General features: G+C 47.7%; 10 protein-coding genes across 10 annotated transcripts; 5 read left to right on the top strand and 5 right to left on the bottom strand.

Annotated features, from left to right (window-relative positions):
- Positions 1-96: 96 nt before the first annotated feature.
- On the bottom strand, positions 97-942 carry LY89DRAFT_744011 (HAD-like protein; the record flags this gene model as incomplete). Its single annotated transcript, XM_018221007.1, has 3 exons — positions 97-146; positions 201-642; positions 778-942. 3 exons carry the CDS (start codon positions 940-942, stop codon positions 97-99), a joined length of 657 nt encoding a protein of 218 aa, XP_018060643.1.
- Positions 943-1,522: 580 nt separating this feature from the next.
- Positions 1,523-2,855, top strand: LY89DRAFT_769781 (nucleotide-binding domain-containing protein; the record flags this gene model as incomplete). Its single annotated transcript, XM_018221834.1, has 3 exons — positions 1,523-1,884; positions 2,036-2,282; positions 2,337-2,855. The coding sequence occupies 3 exons, from the start codon at positions 1,523-1,525 to the stop codon at positions 2,853-2,855; spliced, it is 1,128 nt and encodes a 375-aa protein (XP_018060642.1).
- Positions 2,856-3,323: 468 nt separating this feature from the next.
- Positions 3,324-5,403, bottom strand: LY89DRAFT_633225 (S-adenosyl-L-methionine-dependent methyltransferase). The gene is made up of 9 exons (XM_018211336.1): positions 4,935-5,403; positions 4,835-4,869; positions 4,712-4,779; positions 4,626-4,646; positions 4,415-4,575; positions 4,141-4,346; positions 3,724-4,089; positions 3,515-3,568; positions 3,324-3,438 (listed from the first exon to the last, which is right to left on the bottom strand). The coding sequence occupies exons 1-9, from the start codon at positions 4,983-4,985 to the stop codon at positions 3,375-3,377; spliced, it is 1,026 nt and encodes a 341-aa protein (XP_018060641.1). The 5' UTR covers positions 4,986-5,403; the 3' UTR covers positions 3,324-3,374.
- Positions 5,404-7,463, top strand: LY89DRAFT_692623 (O-methyltransferase). Its single transcript, XM_018216573.1, has 7 exons — positions 5,404-5,977; positions 6,031-6,050; positions 6,111-6,234; positions 6,287-6,410; positions 6,463-6,666; positions 6,720-6,973; positions 7,027-7,463. The coding sequence occupies exons 1-7, from the start codon at positions 5,830-5,832 to the stop codon at positions 7,359-7,361; spliced, it is 1,209 nt and encodes a 402-aa protein (XP_018060640.1). The 5' UTR covers positions 5,404-5,829; the 3' UTR covers positions 7,362-7,463.
- Positions 7,464-7,767: 304 nt separating this feature from the next.
- On the top strand, positions 7,768-9,360 carry LY89DRAFT_662388 (alpha/beta-hydrolase). Its single transcript, XM_018212644.1, has 7 exons — positions 7,768-8,167; positions 8,222-8,410; positions 8,467-8,494; positions 8,542-8,676; positions 8,730-8,838; positions 8,889-9,031; positions 9,159-9,360. Exons 1-7 carry the CDS (start codon positions 7,848-7,850, stop codon positions 9,219-9,221), a joined length of 987 nt encoding a protein of 328 aa, XP_018060639.1. The 5' UTR covers positions 7,768-7,847; the 3' UTR covers positions 9,222-9,360.
- Positions 9,263-11,241, top strand: LY89DRAFT_415076 (NAD(P)-binding protein). Its single transcript, XM_018207359.1, has 6 exons — positions 9,263-9,688; positions 9,749-9,862; positions 9,910-9,984; positions 10,039-10,119; positions 10,170-10,724; positions 10,776-11,241. The coding sequence occupies exons 1-6, from the start codon at positions 9,629-9,631 to the stop codon at positions 10,962-10,964; spliced, it is 1,074 nt and encodes a 357-aa protein (XP_018060638.1). The 5' UTR covers positions 9,263-9,628; the 3' UTR covers positions 10,965-11,241.
- Positions 11,065-13,387, bottom strand: LY89DRAFT_769751 (methylenetetrahydrofolate reduct; the record flags this gene model as incomplete). Its single annotated transcript, XM_018221833.1, has 2 exons — positions 11,065-13,052; positions 13,167-13,387. The coding sequence occupies 2 exons, from the start codon at positions 13,385-13,387 to the stop codon at positions 11,519-11,521; spliced, it is 1,755 nt and encodes a 584-aa protein (XP_018060637.1). The 3' UTR covers positions 11,065-11,518.
- A 987-nt stretch (positions 13,388-14,374) lies between these two features.
- Positions 14,375-17,720, bottom strand: LY89DRAFT_633211 (uncharacterized protein). The gene is made up of 3 exons (XM_018211335.1): positions 17,193-17,720; positions 15,189-17,137; positions 14,375-15,143 (listed from the first exon to the last, which is right to left on the bottom strand). The coding sequence occupies exons 1-3, from the start codon at positions 17,605-17,607 to the stop codon at positions 14,733-14,735; spliced, it is 2,775 nt and encodes a 924-aa protein (XP_018060636.1). The 5' UTR covers positions 17,608-17,720; the 3' UTR covers positions 14,375-14,732.
- Positions 17,721-17,927: 207 nt separating this feature from the next.
- Positions 17,928-19,141, top strand: LY89DRAFT_633210 (20S proteasome alpha subunit E). Its single transcript, XM_018211334.1, has 4 exons — positions 17,928-18,000; positions 18,055-18,067; positions 18,152-18,677; positions 18,729-19,141. Exons 1-4 carry the CDS (start codon positions 17,976-17,978, stop codon positions 18,900-18,902), a joined length of 738 nt encoding a protein of 245 aa, XP_018060635.1. The 5' UTR covers positions 17,928-17,975; the 3' UTR covers positions 18,903-19,141.
- Positions 19,142-19,297: 156 nt separating this feature from the next.
- Positions 19,298-22,891, bottom strand: LY89DRAFT_744002 (uncharacterized protein; the record flags this gene model as incomplete). The annotated part of the gene is made up of 7 exons (XM_018221006.1): positions 19,298-19,642; positions 19,698-20,421; positions 20,470-20,532; positions 20,581-21,190; positions 21,241-22,533; positions 22,654-22,695; positions 22,747-22,891. The coding sequence occupies 7 exons, from the start codon at positions 22,889-22,891 to the stop codon at positions 19,298-19,300; spliced, it is 3,222 nt and encodes a 1,073-aa protein (XP_018060634.1).
- Positions 22,892-23,201: the final 310 nt, after the last annotated feature.

Raw genomic sequence — 23,201 nt, 5'->3', positions numbered from 1 at the left:
CGCACGCTTTAATATTTTTCAAATTACTCAGATGCGCAGCTATTTATAAACAACTTAGCATACACACTTTTAAAGGAGATCAAAGAGCCGAGAAGTTCACCCGAAGAATTGAAACACATTTTCTTCAATGAGCAGCTCCCAGAGATCTTGACTCCTAGAATTAATACAAACTAGGGGAAAAGTTTGACTTATAAGCTCACATTCCTCGGGCTTTACGCCCATCTTCTCTGCGGCCCCGAGATACACCTTGGGGTTCGGCTTGAAAGAGCGGAACATGTCGGCGGAGTAAATATGCGTGAAGGGGATGTTGCTACGCGCCACCAGATCTTCCAACAAGTCATTGTAAGAGTTGCTAGGGGTTACGGTAGAGAGCTTCCTATCGAGCAAGTCTAACCCATGGCAGGTGTCTGGCCAAGGGGTTAGACGGTGCCAGACGAGGCCGAGATGCTTGAGTTGCGACTCGTCCCGGAGCGAACCCTCTCCAACTTGAAACTCCGAGGTGCTGGCGTCTTCGTGTGGAATTATCAAGCCGTGACGGACAAGGAGTTGAGGCAGTAATTCAGCACGATGTTTGTCGACCGCTCTCCAGTCTACGGTACCGTTACTCTCGCGAACGAACTTTTCCCCTTCTTTGTTCCATTCCTGCTCTTTTTAGCACGAAGATTTGTGATAATGTTATTTCATTAGACACTCACTGCTCCGAACTCGAACCACGCTTTGTATGATTGCAGAATCAATTAATTCATGTTTTGTGGGAGTGCTGAATTGGCCGCATACCATCTCCGCCGCTTTGGTTCGCACTTCACTACTGATCGACGACTCATCCGACTCCAGCGCCTCTCGAGTCGCTTTCCAAAGTTCATCCGCTACTGGGGTCCTCTGGGCTACACACGTCCCGAAGACGTCGAAGAAAAGAACACGCAGTTGCAGGGTGGTTGCCATACTGATATCTTTTTACTTAGCTCAGATTGGTATGCATCGATCGACCTCTATCGCTTGAAAAGGGGTGACTGAGTATGTACGGAAATGAATATATAAATTTCTCATGTACAACTACAAGGACAAGCGGTTATATATCGAAGATTGAGCTTGCAATAACGCAATCCCATGGTCGGCGAACAATTGGGCCAAGTGAATTGCATTATGATAATATGATGACAGTTTAGAGCCTCGGCCATGAGCGCTTTGTCAAGCTTCACTCGCTTGGCCGATGTCGGCTTTAAAAACGGTATTGAAACTTTTCCTATTCTTTATATTATATAATTATATCTCATTCGTGGGTTTAATGCCACTAAAAACAATATTTTAATATTAGTATTTATATTATTATTATTAAATTTCTATAAACTTTTAAAAAATTCTTAATTTTAAATAAACTTTAGATTTTTTAACTAACTTTTTGCTAGCTTTCTTATTTGTCTAAATCGTTAACGTCTCTCGAAATATGAACTATATTCTTCGCGTTCTCGATCGTTATTTATCATTCCAATAATTCGAAGATATTGACACTAAACCGGCCCTCATGTCTCACATTATAATCCTCGGCGCGGGTGTGACCGGTCTCCAAACGGCTATCTCTCTCCTCTCTTCGCCTTCCACGTCGAACTACAAGGTGACTGTGATTGCATCTCATGTCCCTGGTGATCGTTCATCAGACTACACCTCGCCTTGGGCTGGTGGTGACTGGCGCTCATCCGCCAGCCTCTCACTAGAAGATTCTGAAGTGCGAGAATGGGATAAAAAGACCTACGATCACTGGATGATGTCATTGGATGACAGCGTCGAGGAAGAGACTACAGAAGCAAAGGAATGCAGATTAGGGCTGGGGAGAAGAATGATTAGTTATTTCTGGGGAGCTGATGATTCAGAGACAACAGGACACGAGTATGTACAGAGTCTACTGTTCATTTTCCATTTCATGAAAAGCCTGAGATATGCCCAACAAATCGTCAAACCATCCCTCCAAGAGCTAAGCTCTTCCACTCTTCCACAACTTCAAAATTACCCTCTGGAAATTTATACTAAGTTCCTGCAGTGGAAGTGGTCTGTGGTGGAAGAATGACGTTCGTGATTTCAAGATTTTGAACCTCGAGGACAAGATTGAGGTCCCAAAGGGTGGGGGAGCCGTCTTTGGGATCGAATTTCAGAGTGTGTGTATCAATGTCCCGCGATATCTTGAAATCTTACTCGATCGCGCGAAAAACCTTGGGGCGAACGTCGTGAGAAAGGAAATCAAGACTTCTAAGGGACTCGTGGGCGTGGTCAGAGACGCCAAACAAGTTGTCCTGGACACATGGGCCCAAGAGAGTGTCTCAAAGGAGATGAGCAGATCTAAGATTCTCGCCCTCGTCAACTGTAGTGGTCTTTCTGCTCGGAACTTTGTTACCAAGGCAGAAGCAGACAGATTGTTTCCAATCCGTGGACAGACTGTCCTTGTGAAAGGAGAGGCCAAGATGGGCAGATCGTACACCAAAATCCCCAATACAAATGACCAGGAGGTTCTCTATGTCATCCCTCGACCAGGCAGTGGTACCACGATGCTTGGAGGCTGCAAGCAATCGCAGAATTGGAACTGCGAAGTTGATAACGATTTGAGTGAAAGGATCTTGGATAGAGTTAAGCGAGAGGGTTTAGCCGAGGAGTTGAGATCGGGAAAGGGGGGCGAATTTGAAGTCATCAGTGCTCAAGTTGGTTTGAGACCAGGAAGACACGGTGGTCCGAGAGTTGAGCTGGAAAAAAATGGTCCCGTGGAGGATATTTATATTGTGCATGCCTATGGCCATGCAGGCGCAGGATATCAAAACAGTGTTGGAAGTGCAGAAAAGGTCACGAAGATCATCCGCGGGCTTGTCTAGTCTAGGGATTGGTACTATCAGTCTGTTAAGTGCTTTCGTGCAGACATGACAGACCTTGGACTGTTGTGCCCCCTTCGAGCTTCCCAATCCAAGTACTCGATGGGAAGGTTCTCACATATTCGGCCTTTGTAATTCAATCCCCAGGTAGTTGTCTAGAATTGACATGGGATATTGAAAAGTCTCCCGGTATCAATGAATTGTCCGAAGAGTCATCGTAGGGTTACAGTGTTGTCCTTGATTACTTGTAGTGGTAATGAAACAGATTATAGATACATATTCTTAAGGTAGTCGAAATGGCCTTCAGATCCTGGAAGGTGTCTGGTGCCAAGAAAGGGACCAGGGAAGTCTCCTATAGTTTATGATTGTTAAATGCCGACATGACAAAAGCGATCATTCATTCGAAGGGAAAGTCCCGAAACACACAAAGGGATGAATAGCATCACAGAGATACTAACCAGTGCACTGTTCACTGCGCTGAGGTTACTAGATTAGACTATAATATAATGTACAAGAGATTATCTATACACTCGAATGATTCGCTGTGGCTCCCGACCCACCAGGTTTTCGACCGTATACAACAATGCTGGACGAGAAGGTAGGTCAGAATCAATCCAAGACAATGTTTCTTCTGGGAAATAAATGGAACAAGGAACACTCACAATTCGTAGTAAGTATGATACTTCAAATTTTGAATATCCTTCCGTACTTGAACCCTGATGTCAGAATCTCCGAGTCAGTCAACCCCTTTTGTATGTTTCGGTAGTAGTGTGCATGTTTTAGGAGCCTATTCTTAGTCCAGCTCTGAAGCACGACCCCCGAGATAGCAGCAAGGAATAAGGGAACTATTCTCCGAGAAATTGAGACTTACAGGAAGACTTCAATTTCCTCTCGCGACCAACCATATCCTTTCGAGAACATTCGTAGTGACATCCCACTGATACCCTTCAACAAATTGTGCATCTCAAAGGCACCTATCAATTTCATTCTCTTCTCTTTCGCCCAAGGTGCGCTGGGCATTTTGAATCTCTTTTCAACAACGTCTTCGAATCCTGCTGACGACATGTATTCTGCGTATCGAGTACAGGCGTCCAAAGGGCAACCTATTCTAACGGATGCTTCCTGAGCATGGGCGGAGAATTGTTCGAGGCCGGTTTGAGGCGGAGTCGAGCCATCATCACATCGTATTCGAGGATACACGCACTGAAGCTCTAGGTATCCGCCGGGCTTCAAATGACTGCGAAGTTCAAGTCAATTGTGTTTACTTTGAGATCCGGGACGCAATTACTCAAATGATTGCTCGACGAGTCTGGGCCAGTCTCGTATGGATAACAATAGGTCCCGAGCATGAATGTAGTCGAAGGTCTCCACTCCCAACGTCCATGGCATTTCAACGTCGTCAATCTGAAAAATGCAATTCGGAGGCACCCACGATGGTTGAGTTGGGGCAATATCTAGACCTAGGACTTCAGCGCTGGGATACTTGTCGGCCATCTGTTCGCATCAGCCAGTGACGACTTGGAAATTGGGACAAAAGGCCAAGAAATTGATGTGGTGCGTACTTCTATGGCCCAGATCCCCGTTCCAGTGCCAATATCTAAAACCCGTTGAGGTTGGGGATTGATGGGAGCGACAAATAATCGTTTCTCTAGGAGCATCGAGTATTTGGCGTGGGACATATCAATTCGATCCAATTCTTCTTCGTCAATCGGAAGGCCATACTCTGATTCCTGTCAGCAAGCATGGCCATTTTGCACCAGCCTCTGAGCTTACCCTCGTTGCCATATGCTGCGTCTGGACATGCACGATCAGTCTCTTTCTGCTCTCCAAGTTGCATTACAGCGCTGTCGGCTACTCACAAGTTCTGCCATGCTCTTCAATGCCTCGAGCGATTGTCGACGCCAGAGTTTCGGTCAAGCTTCCTGCCCTGAGGTGAAGTCTGGATCAGCAGGGGGACGTGATGATCCTTGGACAGATCTTACGAGGAACCCGCATAAGCGGAGTCTCCATCAAAGCCCTGGGTGTGAATCTTGTCAGCAACTGTGATGCGGAGATGCCTCCGGCTGGAAGGCCTTGTCGTACATCTGAACTCTCAGCCTCAATTGCATTTGTATCCTCTTCGTCGTCGTGCATATCGTATCGGGGACTGTTTCTGTCCACTTTGTTCCAGAGACAGCCGCGGGGCGGGGTGCGCGGCAGGTGAAAGCGGAGGGTCAAGGTCCTCCTGTCGCTGTGCGATACTGCACAATGCAAGAAGGTAATCTTACGAAGTGGTGCCCTTCTGTGTGCCCTTCTGTGGCAGCTCAAATGGAGTGGAATCGTGGGGTAAGTATCACGTCGTGTATTGTGGGAAGACGGGGGCTTTCGAGGGGAAGTGAGGTGTGGTGTGCATTGCGTAGGTAGGTAGTGGGTGCTGGCAACGGATATCCCAAGGGCAGGTTCACCATGAGTTCCCTTAGCACGGCTGCTGCGAAGTGCCAAGTAGGCACAGATGCAAACCGGAACGCCGCACTGCCACAGGTGCCAGTAATTAATTATTCGGAAGTTCACGTCTAAATGAAAAAGTAAGATTACCATCCATACATAGGTACCCTATCGTACGATACAGTGCACGATTGTACATGTACATGTACATGTACTGTACAACATAACTTGATTCAACCCGAACGCCTCTGGATGTGGACCGACAGTACATACTTCGAACTGTGTTTGACTTCCTACCGTAGTACAATATCACCGTACAGTAGTGCCGTGTGGCGGACGACCTAGATCTATCTGTTCTAGACCTGCCACTTTTCCTTCCCCCGCCCGACGCTTGGTTCACTCCCCTTATCTGGAATTGAAGCATCTGGTTACACCAAGTAGGGAAGCGCCCGTCCCAAAAGAACCTCATTTCTATCTTCGACTTTGTTGCGACAGATCCCCCAAGAGCTTCTTCGTACCACCACTTTCTAAGTTGTTGAAAGGGCACTAAATCATGGGCTCAACCGAATCGGACATCGTAAAGAAAGCAGAGGCTATCCTTGCCGAAGCGAAGAGTTTCAATGGAGATCGAGTCGATCGATATGAGTTGATGAAGCAGGTTGATATTCTTTATCAGACGCTCGAAGACCCCATGGATGCCAGTAAGCGGTTTCTGGGACCCTCAAGTCACCCTCAAATACTGACATGTTCATAGTGCTTCGACAGTGGACTTTCGTAAGATGGAATTGTCCACGCCACACCTGGGCGGATCAGCTGACTTGATCTTCTGTGTAGATGAATATGGCAACTTCATTGAACATGATGGTCAAGATGGGAATCTTTGAAGCTATGCCAAAGCAGGGGAGTATCACGGCGGCAGAGCTCGGCAAACTGGTGAATCTCGAGGCCAACGTGATTGGTATGATCCAGTCATACAGCCAAAACCCCGTCTATGCTAAACTCGAACGCAGTACGCTTGATGAGAATGCTCACTGGCACTGGCATCGTGGACCTGACTGGGGAAGATACCTACGCGCACACGCCAAAGTCAAGAGCGTACTTGCAGGGTGCTGCCTTTGATTTCTACAACCTATGGCGAGTGATACCATCACGTTTAGAGTTGAGAACTGAGTTAACCTTTGCCTAGCATGAACATGATGGGCTGTTATCTCACGTGGCCTGAGTACTTCAAGACCAAAACCCCAGAGGAGCTGATCGACTTGCGGAAAACACCGTATTCTTGTGCTTATGGTTCCGAGGGCCTCACTTTCTATGAAGTACTTACTGCCGACCCCCAACGTCTCAACATGTTCAATAAGGCTATGATGCAGCAAGAAGCTTCCCTCCCAACGTGAAACTCACAGATTCTTTTCTTCAACTGTACAGGTGCTGACTGGCCTACAGGCTGGGAATGTTTCCATTTTCTTCTATGAAGGAGGCAGTCGACGCCGAGCCAGAAAGAGCATTCGTAGTTGACATTGGAGGTGGACGGGGCCAGTCCTTATTGCTCATCCAGAAAGAGACATCAAATGGATTTAATACCCCATCAAAAATGATTCTACAAGACAGACCACAGGTTCTTGATACAATACCTCGGGATCTGGTACCAGGGATCGAGAAGATGCCGTACGACTTCTACACCGAGCAACCCATCAAAAGTAAGAGGCATTTGCGAGCTCTTTCTTTATATTTTTCTCTAACTTGCCACTAGATGCCCACGTCTACTATCTTCGACGTATCATCCATAATTACCAAGATGGTGTTTGTCAGGCCATCCTGACACGAATCGCCGAAGCTATGGGCCCTAAGTCACGCCTTCTCATTGCTGAGATCGTCGTGCCAGCAAAAACGGAAGTTGGCGAGGACATGAGCACGTATTGGATGGACATGGTTATGATGGCAATTGGTGGGAAGGAGCGAAGTGAAAAGGAGTTCATCGCGCTCTTGAACAGTGTTGGACTAGACTTGGTCAAGATTTGGCCAGCACCAGTTGGCAACCAAGCTGTCATAGAAGCAAGGAAAAAAGCACCTGGAGGGGTGGCGTAAATAGCTGGTGCATAGTAAGTATTCTTGTGATAAATGACGACCATCGGTATATCAACAGATAACCACATACACACATATTCCATATGTCGGTAAGTAGAGAGGTGTCTATACCTTGTACTGCAAAGGCGTCTCCGCAGGCCATCAAAATTTCTGATATGAAGCAATGACATAACCTGCTATCTACATTTCCTCCGCTCTGTTGCAATCTTACAAACCCAAAAAATAGCCAAGTACCGTACTTTATCCGAGTTACGACGATTGGTGGCATTGATGTTGGGAAGGAGCCTTTTCGGGAACTTATGTACGTCAGGTAGCTCGGACTTTGATCCACTTCCGATGTCCATTGTCAGCCGCGCCTCAAGCCATCTCTATTGGGTATCCCACAAATCGATACATAAAAGTCGCGAAAGTTCCTTCAGTCTGAATTTTGAATTGTCGTTCAAAGAACAATACTTCTTCGAGCTTTCAACCAAGAAATCCACCAAGATGGAAGCCTTTCCTTACACGAAATATACATCATCTCGTGACTTGACATATAGTTACATCCATATCAAACCAAGCCAAGGCAACCGAACTTATATCCTTTTTCTGCATGGCTTCCCGTCCTCTTCTCGCGACTGGCGTCATCAAATCGACTATTTCCAACAGCGAGGTTATGGAATCATTGTCCCCGACCTGCTTGGTTATGGAGGGACATCCAAACCGCTGGATACGACGAAGTACAACATGAAAGGGATGGCGAGCGATGTCCATGAGATCTTGGAACATGAAAACATCGAACAAGTTGTAGGCATAGGCCACGACTGGTAATTGGGAATCAATTTCACAACGTCGATCAGCATATGACTAACTTTAGTCAGGGGTTCGTTTTTACTTTCTCGCCTTATGAACTATTGTCCAATCCTCTTTTCCAAGCTTGTCTTCCTTGATGTCGGGTATTCTGCTCCCGGGACCGGTCTTACAGAACAGACTGTGAAATACGTCAACTCCATGGTGCAAGAACATATGGGATACTCTGTCTTTGGATACTTTTTGTTCTTCAAGGAAGAGTGAGTAGCCAGATCCTCTGTTCTTTATGAGACAATCCAGTACTAATTCATTGGAGTCATGCCGCTCAGCTCATGAATGCACATGTATGTTTCATCTCCGTGAATATAGTTCTTTACTGACTAGTATTCAGGTAGACTCCATGCAATCTCTTATGCACTCGAGGGACGCAGAACTAGGAAAGAAGTATATGGGAGCTGAAGGCGGTACCAGAAACTGGCTTGAGGCCGGGAAGGTAGCCGATCCGCCCTCATATCGAACCAAAGAAGTAGGCTTCTGTGTCATCACTTTGCTGACGAAAAAAACCTGACCTCTAAATAGGACATTGAGTACGACCGAGTGTTTTTTTCTGCTGAGAATGGCGGATACGGACCTTGTCTTAATTGGTACATCTCGCAATTGAATGACATCAATAGAGAAGACGACAAAGGTGAACGCATTCCCGTCAGTGCGGGAAGACAAAATTTGACATCGCTCCAGGCATCCTGGAGAAGAACCATACTTTGCAACAACCAACACTCCTTGTTTCTAGCAATAACTTTATCACAGCAGCAGCGGACATGGCTAGCCAGATGAGGCCTCTTGCGCCCAAGATGAAGGAGGAGTCATTAGACGCGGGTCATGTAAGCATGAAACTCCTTGGTTCTTTGTCCTCGGCACCTAGAACTCTCCTCCATTGCGTTCTCAGGCACGGCTTCATCTTCCCCCGGTCTTGCTTTCAAAAGAAGACCTGTTATTAATCTTCTGTAGTGGCTAATGCTCGAAAAACCGAACGAAGTGAACGTCATGATAGAAAAGTTCTTGGAGGAATAGACGAGGCCCGCAACCCAGAAAAGTCTCTATTCATAACAGGGTGAGGAAATGGTGAGTATGCACTCCCGAATTGGGCGGAACAACGAGTTTGTTGTTAGTGGTAATTGGTGAGATAAGAAAGCAGTAGCCCATAATTCATTGAGAAGACTTGGTGTCTAATCCATGAAATCGTAATTCTTCAGCTTGCATCTCACAAGTGGTGAATAACGCCGGCGCTCGAGGGATCCTTGGTGTCGGATGACCCGCGTTGTATGCACGGGTGTTCCGCCAGACCCCTGTACGTAATTCACATCACGTATGTCTGATTTGAAATCAACCACCCAGAGCTTATATCTTGAAGAGTTTCAGTATTTGGAGTGGTTTCGTTGGATGCTGATTGAAGTTTGACCGTTTTCTTGTCATTAAATATGTCTACCCACGCCGCTGTTGTGACCGTGGCACCTCGTGCTAAAGTCGATGTTATTCAAGTCAGTTACGGAACATCAATTTTAATATAATATATGCGAGGCAGGTGCTGAAACTTGCAGGTCCTTACTGTCAAACCTGTCGACGGAGAAGTTCTTGTGAAAGTCCAATGGACGGCGTCGACTCCTCTTGACCTCCACCAAAACGATGGTGGCCTTCTTGTTAAGCATCCTCAGGTATTCACTCCAATACAGCTAGAGCTCCCCTGTGCTAAGACTACCAGGTAATGGGAGATGGTATCGCAGGAACCGTGGTTGAACTCGGTCCCAAAGTCAAGAACCTCAAAGTTGGAGATCAGGTACTTGTTTTTGGGATTATGAGTTTGGCGACAGTCGTCTCTAATAATTTCTAGGTCTTCGGTTTTGGTTGGAGGGAACAAAAGGAGAAAGCTCACCAAGAACTAGCTACTGTCCCTGAGTACCTTCTCGGGAAGGTGGGATAAGCCTGAAGTTTTCATCATCTGGCTTGTATTAACAGCTTCAGATCCCCCCAAACTCGACACCCCAAGAGGCGATCACACTGCCAAACAACTTTGTGACGGTATTCCATGCTGTTAGTACGGATCTAGAACTCCCTCTCACATGGCCACGCCCGTCTTCCACGCCACCACATGCTGATGACCCAATCTTGATTTGGGGTGGTTCTTCCTCTGTGGGACAATACGCTCTCCAAATCCTCCGCTATTATGGCTACACCAACTTGCTCGCTACCGCTTCCAAGGCCCACCGTGAAACACTAAGATCGTTTGGAGCCCGAGAAGTATTTGATTATCGTGATCCCGAGATCTCAAGTAAATTACTCGCTGCAGCAGGTGGCGAGATCCCGTTCGTGCTGGACTGCATTGGATCCAAGTATGGCAGCATTGCTCCAATTTCTAAAATTGCAAAGAAGGGAGCAAAAGTTGCCATAATGCTGCCGGTTATCGTGACGGATGCTAGCGAGACTTCTGCTCCAGAATACGAGATGGATGTGACCAAATCGGTAGACTGGGCTGAAGGAGTCCTCGCATGTGGTGTCAGGACTCATTTCTATCTGGACGTACGTACAAAGCTCATTCTTGGGGGAGGATATATTATTAATCTGCCACAGAATGAACTCTTCAAAAAACAGCTGCAATCAGAAATTATGCCAACAATGTTAGCTGAGGGCATAGTAAAACCAAACAAATATCGTATCATTGAGGGTAAGACCTTGCGAGAAAGAGCGCAGGGTGCTATGGACGCCCTAAGACGGAAAGAAGTCAGTGGAGAAAGACTTGTTTGGCGGGTTTCCGAGTAGAGTTCTCGAGCTCGTCACTTGACTTACGACACATATTTGAAAACTGACGCATAGCAAGGTGGATAAAAACATTGGGTGCAATATCAAAATTGATATATACGCGAAGAACTCTCAGTCTTTTCGTTGACTATGTAAAGCCGTTGAAGGCATATCTGCCCTACTCTGGCCTCTATTGCAGAATGATAACTCCGTTGTGACCATGCAAAACTTATTTGCTTTTCCACCAATCGAGATCGTTGAGATCTTCAGCTTAAACGCCAAATTTGTTGAAGTTTTGCCCCAAACACCGCGCTATAATGCAATGCAAATAGTCCATATGAAAATGTCCTCATCATCCACTTGCATGTTGAATCATTAAGTCGTAAGGAAATCCCCACGCATCACGCGCCATTTGTGAGACGTGTGTTTTTGATGTCGTTGGATTTCTCGTGATCGCCGTTGGTCTGGGAATGACCATTTACAGCAATGACTTCGAATTCCTTGTTCAAGTCATTGACTTGGAGCCCATCGAACAAAGGAAAGAGTCCATGGCTTTGATGGAAGTCGTTGTGGACTTATGGTTGGATCGTTAGCGCCAAGTTCATGCCAACATAAAATAGAAGAAAGCTATTACCTATATTCACGAGGAACCAAGTCTCCATCATGTTCTCAATCAGATGGCGACTTGGACTCAGAGACGAGTGACAGCGTGCCCAATCCGTACCCAGACGGAAAGCTTCATCCTTCCATGCTAGGAAGCTTATACGCTCAACGATAGTTGGCTGAACAATCTCCTTGCAAGGGAATACACCCCAAGTCACAGCATTGGGCCCATCTGCAGAATTGGTCTTTAGGGGGCTCGCTTTGCTGACTGCATAATAGGTCAATTCAGGATCACGTTCGATACGAGCGATCAATTCGCCAATCAAATTGGGAGGAACAAGGAGTTCCAGGTAAGCCTTTTGATATACATATCCATTACGTGGCCCCCAACCATAGACTGGATCGCTCGACTTTACACCATCGACTGCTGGCTGGGAGTTGATGGTAAGGAATCCACGCTGGTTGAGACTGATTAGATCTGCCTTGATGATATCTGCCTCGTTCGTGATTGGCGCTTCACTCCAGGGAAGACTTTCGACACCATTTTCTAGGTACTTCACGAAGACGTTGGCAATATCCTTGATGGTCTTCGGTTCTCCCCAAAGCTTGCGATTTTGCTCGTTGGTGCCTTTGAGCCCGATGTCATAGGCATCAAGTTCTCCAAAGGCAGGTGATCTCGCATCACCCCACCGACCATTGGGGAATTCGTCCCAATCTTGAGTTCTCGCAACGTATGACTTGTTGCGATTTTTCCAGAAGATTGGGCGCACGTCCTCGTCGCGGCGTCCGAGTCCCAGCGATTGTCTCCACGGCAAAGGTTGAGTGAGAGGTCGGTGCACGGATGGCAGTAGATCCAGTTGCTCCAAGACCATACGAGTAGCTTGCGCCAAGTTCATCGTATAGAAATGCAAGTGGTGAATCCCGCCTGCCAAAATCTTGCGACACATTTCCGCTACAAGACCAGTGCCAATGCTTCGAACCGCGGCATCGTCGTTCTTGACCTCTTCCAAAGCCGCACTCCATTCTGGTGGGATCTTGCAGCCCATATGATTTGCTCGTCGTAGGAAACTTGAATAAGTATTGATTGGCATGATTCCCGGAACGATTGGAACAGTAATGCCTTTGGCTCTGACCTCTGAGACCCATCGAAGGAAATTGTCGGCATCGTAGAACATCTGGGTAACAATGAACGTAGCACCCGCATCAACCTTCTCCTTCAAATGCTCTAGAAGAATCGCTTCGTCCTTTTGATCATCGCTTCCCTCGGGATAGCCTGCAACGCCTATGTCGAAGTGATCTCCATATTTCGCTCGAATGTGCTTGACCAGATCCTTTGCATATTGAAATCCACCTTCAGTGGCTTCCCATTTCTCTTTCTCTCGAGGTGGATCTCCACGAAGGGCCAGAATATTGGTACACCCAGCGTTGCGTGCGTTGTTGAGTGCCTCATTGACCTTGTCCTCGCCCATATCGGTACATGTAAGATGCATAGAAGTTTCGAGGCCACTACACAAACGATTAGCACTGGAATAGTTGATGAGTGACGAGGAAGCTCCCGAGACATTTTCCCGCTCCGGAGCATGCCTAGAGAACCTCGCAAGCCTGTTTGGATATGCTTACTATGTTGTCTGAGCTACACCTACCATCTCACAAGTGAGCTCTGCTAGTCGTCCTCCGGCGCCCCAGGTAATATCAATGAAGCTAGGGCCGAATGCATGCATGCGGTCCATACGGTCGTATAAATTTTGTACACCCTGAGCTGTCTTGGGAGGAAAGAACTCGAACGAGAAGGTTGGCTGGCCGGACTGCTCAGAGCCAGCTAGTATGTCCTTGATATGCATCTCGGCGGTGACGATGATATGCTATGAAGTCGGAGGAAAGTCTATAGAAGGAAATCTACCAATCTGCGAAGTGTTAGCAAAGTGCTTCCAGGAAGAAAATTATTCAAGTCTGTGAAACGAGAGAGAGAGAACATGAGCTTCCCAGTCGGTGCTGAAGACATGCAATTGTACTCTGTACGCCTCCCGGAAGACAGCGTCCCATGTTCCCATGCAGGATAAGCTCCGAAGCTGGGACAAGACGCACCTTGTTGACTTGGAGCTTGCGCGACCTGATGTACTCTGGGCAGCAGGCAATGCTAGCCAAAATATCGCTTCCGGGCCCACCGATCTGCTACTTCCCGCGGCATATACAACAATGTCGGAGGAGCAGCTGCGGATAGGACAATAGAAAATCGAATGGGGCACAGGAGAGAAAGGGAAATTTCTGGAAGGTGGTGAAAGGGAGCGAGTGCAAATTTGAAAAAGACCGAACAACGGAGCGGTGTGGGGTGCAAAATGCCCGAACTTGAAGTCAAATGAAATTTAATGGTGAGGTCAGTAGAGTACAGTAGCTTTATGCAGAACGATATGTGGGGGTCAAGAAAATTACTACATTACTATGAGTCAAAACTCAACTCAACTTTTGCTACTGTGCAGCAACTGCACAGCACAGCGCATTGTCCATGATACTCCGGTGGTACGACCCGCAGCGCTTGATATTTTGCACCTGTATATTTGTTGTATGTATGCATGTATGCATGTCGTAGCCCCGCCACCAGCCGTTTTGGTGGGGGAGGGGTAATTTAACATCGCCATGAGTGCTGCCAGGGACCATCAACTCACCCTCCTCTCCTCCCCGAGACAGGAAGACAACATCACAAACCGATTGGTGCGACCTGCCAGAGGGGACAGAGGATTTCTAGGAACACGTTATTTGCGTACACACTCGGTTTGCAGAGCGGCTAATTGTGTGATCGATCGAAACAAGTTGTATTTTGGGTAGTACAGGCTGCACGGCGTCAATCCCCGTTGGACTCCAGCATACATACATACATACATACGTACAGTACCTGCTGTACCGATTTGCTACAAACTGCAAACACAAAGCTACACGAATTCCGTTCCAACCGTTGACATCCACTCCAATGGAGAGCCAGGAAGGCATTACAGGCGCCCGCAGCAGTGTTCGTGTCATTCTCTGACTATCTATGTGAAAAGACCTGTTTTCTACACTGACTTTCTACATGTCTGTCTTATTATCATCCCAAGAACGCCGCTACTCATTTAATCCATTCCAAGAACTCTCACGGGTATCACAGACTTTCATTGCCCAAAATCGCTACCGCGCATCGTAACCCATCAAAAATCATCCATGCGATGCACTTTCCTCATCAGCCCTCAGACCACTGTATTTGGTGCCATGATTTGCCGTGCTCAGCCTTGCGCACAGCCCTAGAAGAACGACTGTCTCCGTTGCCGCGTAGTGGTTGAGGGCATCGAGCAAGATCTGTAAGTGTCTGCTGAAATTCACCTCGTACTTTTCGATGAGTTCAGTTAGCTTTCCGAATTCATTCGAGGCTGCCGCAGAGCCGTTCGATGCTGTGGATTCACCCAGTCTCTGTTTGCGATCGGCTTGATAGCGTTTCCATTGGTGCTTGCTCATGTGGCTGGGCTTCTCCGTGCCAGACAAGTCTAAGTCGGCCTTCTCTAGCCCGCGCGCAAGATAACCCGTGTATGTGACAAACCATGCACAAGTCTGCATTAATTTTGAGTAGACCTGTAAATGTTAGCAAGGGAAGTAGCTTGTCAGTTATAAACATACTCTTAACAGTCTCCCATTAGTGAGCATGCATTCTTTCAAGCAGGTATCAAGAAAGTCGATATGATCTTGCATGAGCTTATCAACTGTCCGGATTGCTGTCGTGCCATCTTTGCTGTCCTCTTTCGTCTTAAGACTGGTCATGAAGGCTTGCCAATTGGGCTCAATGACTTCTGCCGTACTGAAGTACAACAGTTGTTGTACGAAGACTAGCATGCGGGCACGCAGTGTAAAACACCGTCGTTTCCACATCTCTATAGCCTTATTCGAGCTCTTGTGAGTCCAGATGGCTGATCTGTTGTGGGACTGCCAACACGAGATAAGTTGCTGCTCAAGATGCCGGAGAGAGAGGAGATGCCGAAAGAGCGCTTGGTATCTCCACACAGTACCTCTGCTGATGACGAGTGAGACAGGAAACGGGACTGAGTAGTCAAATTGTAGAGAAGTAAAACCAACTGCCGCTTTGTCGCTCTCATTGGTGGGCTGAGAGACCGGAGTTTGTAAGGTTTCGCCTTGCTCGATGCCGGAGATGTTGACAACTCTTGTTAACATATTGGTCAAGCTGGTCTCATTCATCTCAATCTTGATATCTTCCTTGAAGGGGTCCTGGGCAGCTACACTGCCAGGCTGCCGTAAGACTATATCAAGCAGTGATTGAAGCTTGCTCGTGTTGACACTCTTCACTGGTTTTCGGAGTTCAGATGTTCCGAGCTCCAAAAAGGAGGAGAAAAAATCGGACCGATCTAAGAAGAAATAGTGCTTCAGAGACCTCAAGCGAGCGGGTAGCGCATGTGTTGTAAGTAGCAGTTCCAACAGCGACTGATTGGCGTGAGCATACGCACTATTGACGTTGTCGAGAAATCGGTTGTCGTCAAAGGACCGTGGGACATCCGTGACGACCTTGCTCACATCAACTCCACCACACTCTCGAACAACGTTCAGATATTTCCCTGCTAATAATACCTTGTCTTTCACGCCTTCAAGCTGTGGTGGGACATCATGATCTCGGATAGTGTATCGCCTTTCCCAGTATTCGTCCGTATAATCTTCCTCCAGCCTCTCTCTTCTTATACTCTTCTGCTCCCTGACTAGAAATTCTGCGTGGGGATCTTTGATACTTCCATGATGTAACCACTGGTTTAGCATCATCATGTAAGGTCGGCTGGCATCTCGTAGAAGGGAAGTTAGCAGTGTCCGTGCAGCTGGATCTCCTGACATTGTTTCTAGCCGCTTCGTGATCAAGCCCAAGACGCTACCTCCTCTACAAATCTTCTTGCCAGGTATGCCTCCAGCTCTAAGGTCGCCACCCTTGTTCAAACTCTCTATGATGTTCGCAATATCATTAGAATCGTCATCCGAGTCTTCGTCCTCTAGTAAAGAGTTTCGTTTTAAGATTTCATGAGCCAAAGAGTAAAGCTGGAACATCATATGACTGGTAGGAAGCGTGTGCAGATTCAGAACATGCAGCGTGAAGGAAGAGTTCGTCAGGAACTGCGTTTCCAGCTGAGCAATGAGAATCAAGTAGTCCTGCAGCAGTTTTCTGATAGCGGCACACAACGCATGATTGACCGCACCAAATTCTTTCCGGCTTTGAACTTCCACGAAGGCTTCCACTGCACCGTAATGAGTCGCCATCTTCAACATAGTCGTCGTCAGGTCCTGTAAGCTAGGATCCAAGCCGGATAGAATCTTGAACTCAGGGCCGGCAAGACGATCCTTTTCCACGGTAGGATTATAATTCTTGGCAAATCGAATATATTGTCCTTCGTAACCCATGAACACCATGAGAAGGTCTTCAAGAATGGCAGCTTCTTGTACTTCTAGAGACAACTCGTGGAGAGGTCGAGGTTGTAGTGATTGAGGGGCTTCGGATGCGAGCGGTGGAATGGTGATTCGTGATGCAAGAGGAGCACTTGTGTATGGTATTAGTGACACTTCGGGGCTCCATGGTGCTAAAAGCAACACCGTCAGTCAAAGATCATATATAGGGAAGCAAAGAAGTAATACCTAGCGGTGCTTCCGCCTTACTTGACCTAGGTCGGGAGTCCCCAGAATATGCCCTACCTACTTCATGGGCTCTTGGCTTTTCGGAGGGCTGTACTGAAGGACCAGGTCGTCGTTCTGGACTTCTTGTCCTGGAAGTCAAAGTCTCCCTCGTCGTAATCTGAACCCTCTCAGTCCGCCTCTCTTCTACATTTCTGCTCGTCCGCTGCGTGCCTGAAGCCGTCCTCCGATGAGTCGTACCAGACGTACCAGACGTCACAGATGGTTGCGGTGATTGTGTTCGGCGAGGATCTGGTCGCTCACATTTAGTTCCTCGTTCCTGTTGCGCAGATGGAGCGCGGGGTTGTGTATTTCCATTATCTGTTGCAGTCCTGCGTTCAGTTCGAGAGGAGACCCTGGCGTTAGACGAAGAAGACATGGCCGTCACATTGGTGCATCCAAATACAAGAAGACCAAAGCCACATAAAATAGACAGCAGCCAGAATGCCAAAGATTGGGATATTGAGTCTGTTGACTTTGCGTACGGTACAGTAACAACGCGAAAGCGCGTCCGACTAGACTAGTCTGTTTAAGGCCGAGCACTGAACCTTAAACGGGCTTCCTTGTCATTTTGAGAGCTTTCGCGTACTGGCCTGCCTGGACGAGCTCTCAAACCTCCAACTCTCAGCAATAATTCACTACCTACCTCCCTTCAACAACGGCTTGGACGATTCTGCGAAGATCTCTACAGCTTGCCATCAACTCTTCTCGTCTCGGAATCCTTCGTCACTCGTGTGAGACTTCAAGATGTTTATTGCTCGGTCAGAATATGGTAAGTGCTTAGATTTGGCTACAGCTCTCAACGCTCCAAGCTAATTCTTTGTAGATCGGGGTATCAAGTACGTTGCCATTTGCTGTCACATTATTTATAAAGTCTTGGACGCATGTGAAACTCGAACATGAATACTGACTTCCACGCCCAGTACCTTCTCCCCGGAAGGTCGTCTCTTCCAAGTCGAGTACTCCCTGGAGGCAATCAAGCTAGGATCGACTGCAATCGGAGTCGCAACAGGCGGCGGAGTTGTCTTAGGCGTCGAAAAGCGAGTTACATCCACTCTGCTCGAGACCTCATCCGTAGAGAAGATTGTCGAAATCGACCGCCACATTGGTTGTGCCATGTCCGGACTGCAAGCCGATGCACGTTCCATGGTCGAGCATGCGCGCGTTGAGTCTCAAAACCACGCCTTCCACTACAATGAGCCATTAAGAGTGGAGAGCTGTACTCAAGCGATTTGTGATTTGGCACTGAGATTCGGAGAGGGTGCTGATGGTGAGGAGAGCATCATGAGTAGACCTTTTGGTGTTGCGCTCTTGATTGCCGGTTATGATGATGATGGACCACAACTCTACCACGCTGAGCCTAGTGGAACTTTCTACAGATATGATGCGAAGGCTATTGGGTCAGGATCAGAAGGTGCACAAGCGGAGCTGCAAAATGAGTTTCATAAGGTATGCGGACAAGAAGGTAAAACCACGGATAATTGCTAATTCATGCTGCAGTCATTGACAATCGAGGAAGCTGAAACGCTAGTTCTGAAGACATTGAAGCAGGTCATGGAAGAGAAGCTGGACTCGAAGAATGTTCAGTTGGCGAGCGTAACGAAGGAGAAGGGATTCAGAATCTACACAGACGAGGAGATGGCTGCCGTTGTGGAAAGATTACCAGCGAATTGATGACACAACCTGTATTACAACCCTATGGCATGGCAGAATAACGGAGTTACGAGGGAAAATAAAGCCGTCTTTAGACAATATTGCATCTCGTGGCATGACCGAAGCACTTCTGGAAGGCGAAAAGAGCTTTCGCTCTAACAGCAGTCATCAGAGTTACAAGCGTCTCGACGGATTATCTACCGAGACCTTTTCGTGATTGCTTGAAGCACAAATGACTGTACTCCATGTTTACTTGTCTGCATATACTGCTTGCTCTAAGTAGTGCAACGAAGTTTTTACAAGTCATAAATTCCTTCAATTCGTCAAGCTACGTTACTATCGTTGGTATATAGGTAATCTGAGACAAGCCACCCGATGCGTCGCCAACATTTCCCATCGAAATAGTTTTCCCCTTTTTATGACCTACGATTCGTGTCCAGATCCAACTTCTCAAAGTCTTCCTCCAGACTCAGCACACCCATTGCATAGTGCACTCGGTCTGACCTCTCGATCACGAGACGTCTTTCCTCACTCGTCTTCCCGTTGAAAGCTCTGTCAATTCGCCGCGAGCTAGACCAAATGTCAGGCACGATCCGTTCTTCTTTGGTCCTCACGTAAGGTGGGCCTTTGCCCAGCTCACCCGTCTTTACCCAAGTGGTCTCACATCCTGATACAATGGCCAGTGCTGATTGCCAGCCTGTCAGACGTGCAATATCTCGAAGTCTACAGACTGTCCAGGACCGCTGCTCTGCGTTTTGATACTACGAAAGTGTATTAGCGTTAATACTTTTAATAACAAAAATGGCGGAGACTTACTTGTACACCGGAAACAAACAGAGGCTGACAAGATTCTATCAGCGCTGCTCCAATACTAGGGCTTACTTGCGCAGTCATGCTGCAGTCGGGAGCAATTCCAGCAGCGATGCGTCCGAGTTCATTTGCGAAGAACGCTGTCTGGCGGGCCGATATCCCGGCTGCCATCATTGCTGCTGGAGGCATCGATGGATGAGCGCGGTAACAGGCAATCAACCCCATGTAGTAATTCATCCATACACCAGCGATTCCAAATGTACGGTACTGAAGCGCGGGTCCGAATGGGGTCTGTATTGGTGCTGAAAACTCAGGTCCCAAGGCTTGGAATTCCTCCCCAAGATGATCCTCGATGATCGCGAAACCATTACGAATATCTTGCCAATCTTCTTCTGCTTCCCGTGTTTGTGCTTGGAGATCGAGATCTTCACTCTGCGTGCTACTGCTCTGAGGAGAGCTGTCTCTCGATGACTCGAAACCCATGGGGAGCGTTGCTTCCTTTACATCAGGAACCATGCCGCTGAAACCTGGTATTGGAGGTGCCTTTGGTGTTTGGGGAGAACCTTGTGTTGGTAGAGACTGGTTCGCTTGTGGTGGTGTGCGCATCGACTCAGGCGGTTGCCACCGACCTCCATTCATTTTTATAGCATGTCGTTTTCTCTTGAGGTCTTTTGCTGCAAAATTGGCAAGCCTACCCATTAGTAGGATCAAGTGGTCAAATGTCCCGTATCTACTTGCAGTTAGTAAAATCTTCGGACCTTTTTGAGACAGCTCTTACATTGCGCTCAGGCGACCAAGAGGCGCTCTTGGAGGGCAATGGCTCCACAACGAATAATCCATACTAGATTCTATCAGTACAAATCCCATAATATATACAACATGGACTTACAATAGCCGCCCGCCCCCTAGGATACTCTGATATGTATCCTGCTTACAGTACCACCAGAACAAGTCACGTTGTGTCTCATATATTTCCAGGTCTCTTTCAGTGTACTCTTTATCCTCGTCGATCTCGGTAGTATCGCCATCCATGATGTGTCCGTACCGGTCGTACCGAACCTGATTTCCCATCAATCGCCCAACAATATTCTCATCTACTTCATCAATGTGCGGCTGGAAGCGAGGTTCTTCGAAGTAGTGGGCAACTTGATCGTGTTGCCGTCGATCCTCAGCCGTCTTTTTCTTGATGTATCTGGTCATCTGCGCAAAGCCAATCTCACGTACCAATTGTCTGGCGCCCAACAAGTGATTGCTCCATTTCTGATGATCCGCGGACCAGCATTCATAAAACGCAAGTAAGAGCGCCGCAGCTAAAGTAGCAGGATGTCCTCGACGGGATGGAAGGCTGACACTTTTCGCGACTCGGCGAAGACTGAGTGCATAATGCTTATACGAAGCTGTGATGGGGCCATTTTGGAGTTTTGAAATGTGCAAACTCGCGATTGCAAGCATTGCGTGCAACAGGGCTGGATTCTGAAGTGCAAGGGTGGGGAAGGTGTCTGCACAAGTGTTAGTGGATGCTTCTCTGTGTACTTTTCAGATCACTCACAGGTCCACATGTGCTGTTGTGTTTTTGGGACCGGTTCGCCTTGGAAAATGAGAGACGGGTTTGCGGGGTGTCTCTCAAACATGGAAATACATGGAGCAGTGACATTTACAAAATGGCAAAAGATCCTGGCCGTCATTGGATCCCGCAGAGGTGTTGACTGGGAAGATGGTGTATAGGTGGCGAGCATGTCTGGACGGTCAATAAATGACGTGAAAGATCGGAGGCTTAAGCCATGATTATCTTGATTGGCTTGAAGAGCGACGACAATTCCTAGGTCGTTGTTTTTGAGATGGTCATCCTGTGAGACATCTCGCCACACACCAGACTCGTTGTGCTCGCCCATCTCAACGTCTTCGTCTGAAACGTCAAATGGGTCATCATCGTCTTCCATGGCATCGATTTGATGTTGGTCGAGAGGCCACGGCTGACTGATATTCCATTCGCTTTGAGGAGGATGCGTCGCAAGAGGCATCAACCCTTGCCGATACACTGGGTTATTCTCATGGCCCTTGACGCTGTGTTCAGTTCCCCCAGCCGGTCCTACACCTTCCAGGGCTGACTGTAGGGTGGAAGTACTAGATGCCGCCGATGTGAAGGGGTTACTTGAGGTCGTGCTCGCACTAGAAGGATCCCAAGTGGAATTGGCCGTATAATGATAGAAGTCGGCAGGCGCTGACAACTTTCTTGGGAAATCATGGTCGCTACTTGGAGCTGATGACTTAGACCCACGACGAGACCCATCGGACCAACCAGCTGGGCTGATCAGCGCTGGACTGATTGGAGGCTGTTTCCCACTTCCTTGGCTCAGGGAATCAAAGTCATAGTGAGAGGTTTGTTCGACGGAAACGGATTTCTTTCTGGACCCCTGTCTCTGTGGATGGATTTTAGTGTCTACTTGAGGTCTGGGTTGCCGACCTTGTGCAGAGACCGGTGGAGGAGGTGCCATGGTTGTATTCGGTCGGGAAGCTGTAGCCTCGGAAAAGTTATATACTCTCCGATCGATACCTGGAGATGTTACAGCAGGTAAAGACATGGAGCTGGAATCGAAAGTGTTCGAGTGAGGCCGGAAGGTACCGGGTGGTTTAGGGGCAATGGGCGTCGTCTTCTGACCCGGGCCTGTCTGAGAGAATGACTCTCCACGACGAACATTAGGCGGATTTGAAATATTTCCGGAGAAGGACATGTGTGATTGAGCTGACAGTGAAGGCCGGTATGCATTCAGAGGGTCTTTGAATATCACTCTCTGGTTGTAACCTTCACATTGGCGCTTTGATTTTGTGCAATTCTGGCATACTAGCACCCGAAGTCAATCACTGTCTAGGAAAAGCAGAGTTTGCGGGAAATGGGCGGCGTTGAAAGTTCGCTTCTTAGTAGAAGGCAGTAAAAATGCCAGAAGTCAGGTTGGAGCCTTACCTGGCTTTTCTTCCCCACACTTTATTCGACGTTTCCGGCATGCTGGAGAGATGTCAGCATACGATCACGCTTCAAGAACTGATGCAAACGAACTTAAGCATCCCGTTTTAGTCCGTTTCCTGCCTTGTGCTTTGGATCCAGGCTTCTTTGGTGGGGGTTCATCGCTGTTGGCTACCGATTCCTTCGGCTGGGTTGCATCGCGTGTAGGCGACTCTGGATAAGCCTCGAAGTTATCCATTGCTGACCACAACATTCGAAATGTCACTCTTCAACGCTGGATAGATAATGCCTCATCGTGTGGTAGTTCGAGAAGTCTTGTAGGGCTGGACAGTGGATCCCGGGAAACCCTGGGACGGGCCGTTGACTTACTTAAAGGATCTCCAGGCCCACGAGAAGTGTCAACTAGAATATCGCGAACCAAAATATATGCACTTGTATTCGAGAGAACTTCAAATATTCATAGCCAAGCAGGCCCCAGGGAATTGATGTCAGATAGGACCGATAGCTAAGAGAGCGAGCAAGCGCTCAGATGAGGTCAGGGCAGTTAC

The sequence above is a fragment of the Mollisia scopiformis genome (genome assembly GCF_001500285.1).
Source record: "Mollisia scopiformis unplaced genomic scaffold LY89scaffold_46, whole genome shotgun sequence".
Lineage (NCBI taxonomy): Eukaryota > Fungi > Ascomycota > Leotiomycetes > Helotiales > Mollisiaceae > Mollisia > Mollisia scopiformis.
This window is presented reverse-complemented; position numbering and strand designations above follow the sequence as displayed.

Coding starts and splice junctions, on each gene's coding strand:
- LY89DRAFT_633225 (XM_018211336.1), bottom strand. CDS start 4,985: ATGCACGACGACGAAGAGGATACAAATGCAATTGAGGCTGAGAGTTCA. Junction 4,870..4,934: donor TTGAGGCTGAGAGTTCAGAT/GTACGACAAGGC, acceptor ATTCACACCCAG/GGCTTTGATGGAGACTCCGC. Junction 4,576..4,625: donor CGCAGCATATGGCAACGAGG/GTAAGCTCAGAG, acceptor GACAGGAATCAG/AGTATGGCCTTCCGATTGAC.
- LY89DRAFT_692623 (XM_018216573.1), top strand. CDS start 5,830: ATGGGCTCAACCGAATCGGACATCGTAAAGAAAGCAGAGGCTATCCTT. Junction 6,667..6,719: donor CAAGAAGCTTCCCTCCCAAC/GTGAAACTCACA, acceptor ACTGGCCTACAG/GCTGGGAATGTTTCCATTTT. Junction 6,974..7,026: donor CACCGAGCAACCCATCAAAA/GTAAGAGGCATT, acceptor ACTTGCCACTAG/ATGCCCACGTCTACTATCTT.
- LY89DRAFT_662388 (XM_018212644.1), top strand. CDS start 7,848: ATGGAAGCCTTTCCTTACACGAAATATACATCATCTCGTGACTTGACA. Junction 8,168..8,221: donor GTAGGCATAGGCCACGACTG/GTAATTGGGAAT, acceptor AACTTTAGTCAG/GGGTTCGTTTTTACTTTCTC. Junction 8,839..8,888: donor CAATAGAGAAGACGACAAAG/GTGAACGCATTC, acceptor ACATCGCTCCAG/GCATCCTGGAGAAGAACCAT.
- LY89DRAFT_415076 (XM_018207359.1), top strand. CDS start 9,629: ATGTCTACCCACGCCGCTGTTGTGACCGTGGCACCTCGTGCTAAAGTC. Junction 9,985..10,038: donor ACCTCAAAGTTGGAGATCAG/GTACTTGTTTTT, acceptor AATAATTTCTAG/GTCTTCGGTTTTGGTTGGAG. Junction 10,120..10,169: donor CTGAGTACCTTCTCGGGAAG/GTGGGATAAGCC, acceptor TAACAGCTTCAG/ATCCCCCCAAACTCGACACC.
- LY89DRAFT_633210 (XM_018211334.1), top strand. CDS start 17,976: ATGTTTATTGCTCGGTCAGAATATG. Junction 18,678..18,728: donor TGCAAAATGAGTTTCATAAG/GTATGCGGACAA, acceptor TTCATGCTGCAG/TCATTGACAATCGAGGAAGC.
- LY89DRAFT_633211 (XM_018211335.1), bottom strand. CDS start 17,607: ATGTCTTCTTCGTCTAACGCCAGGGTCTCCTCTCGAACTGAACGCAGG. Junction 17,138..17,192: donor TAAGGCGGAAGCACCGCTAG/GTATTACTTCTT, acceptor TGTTGCTTTTAG/CACCATGGAGCCCCGAAGTG. Junction 15,144..15,188: donor CTAATGGGAGACTGTTAAGA/GTATGTTTATAA, acceptor TAACATTTACAG/GTCTACTCAAAATTAATGCA.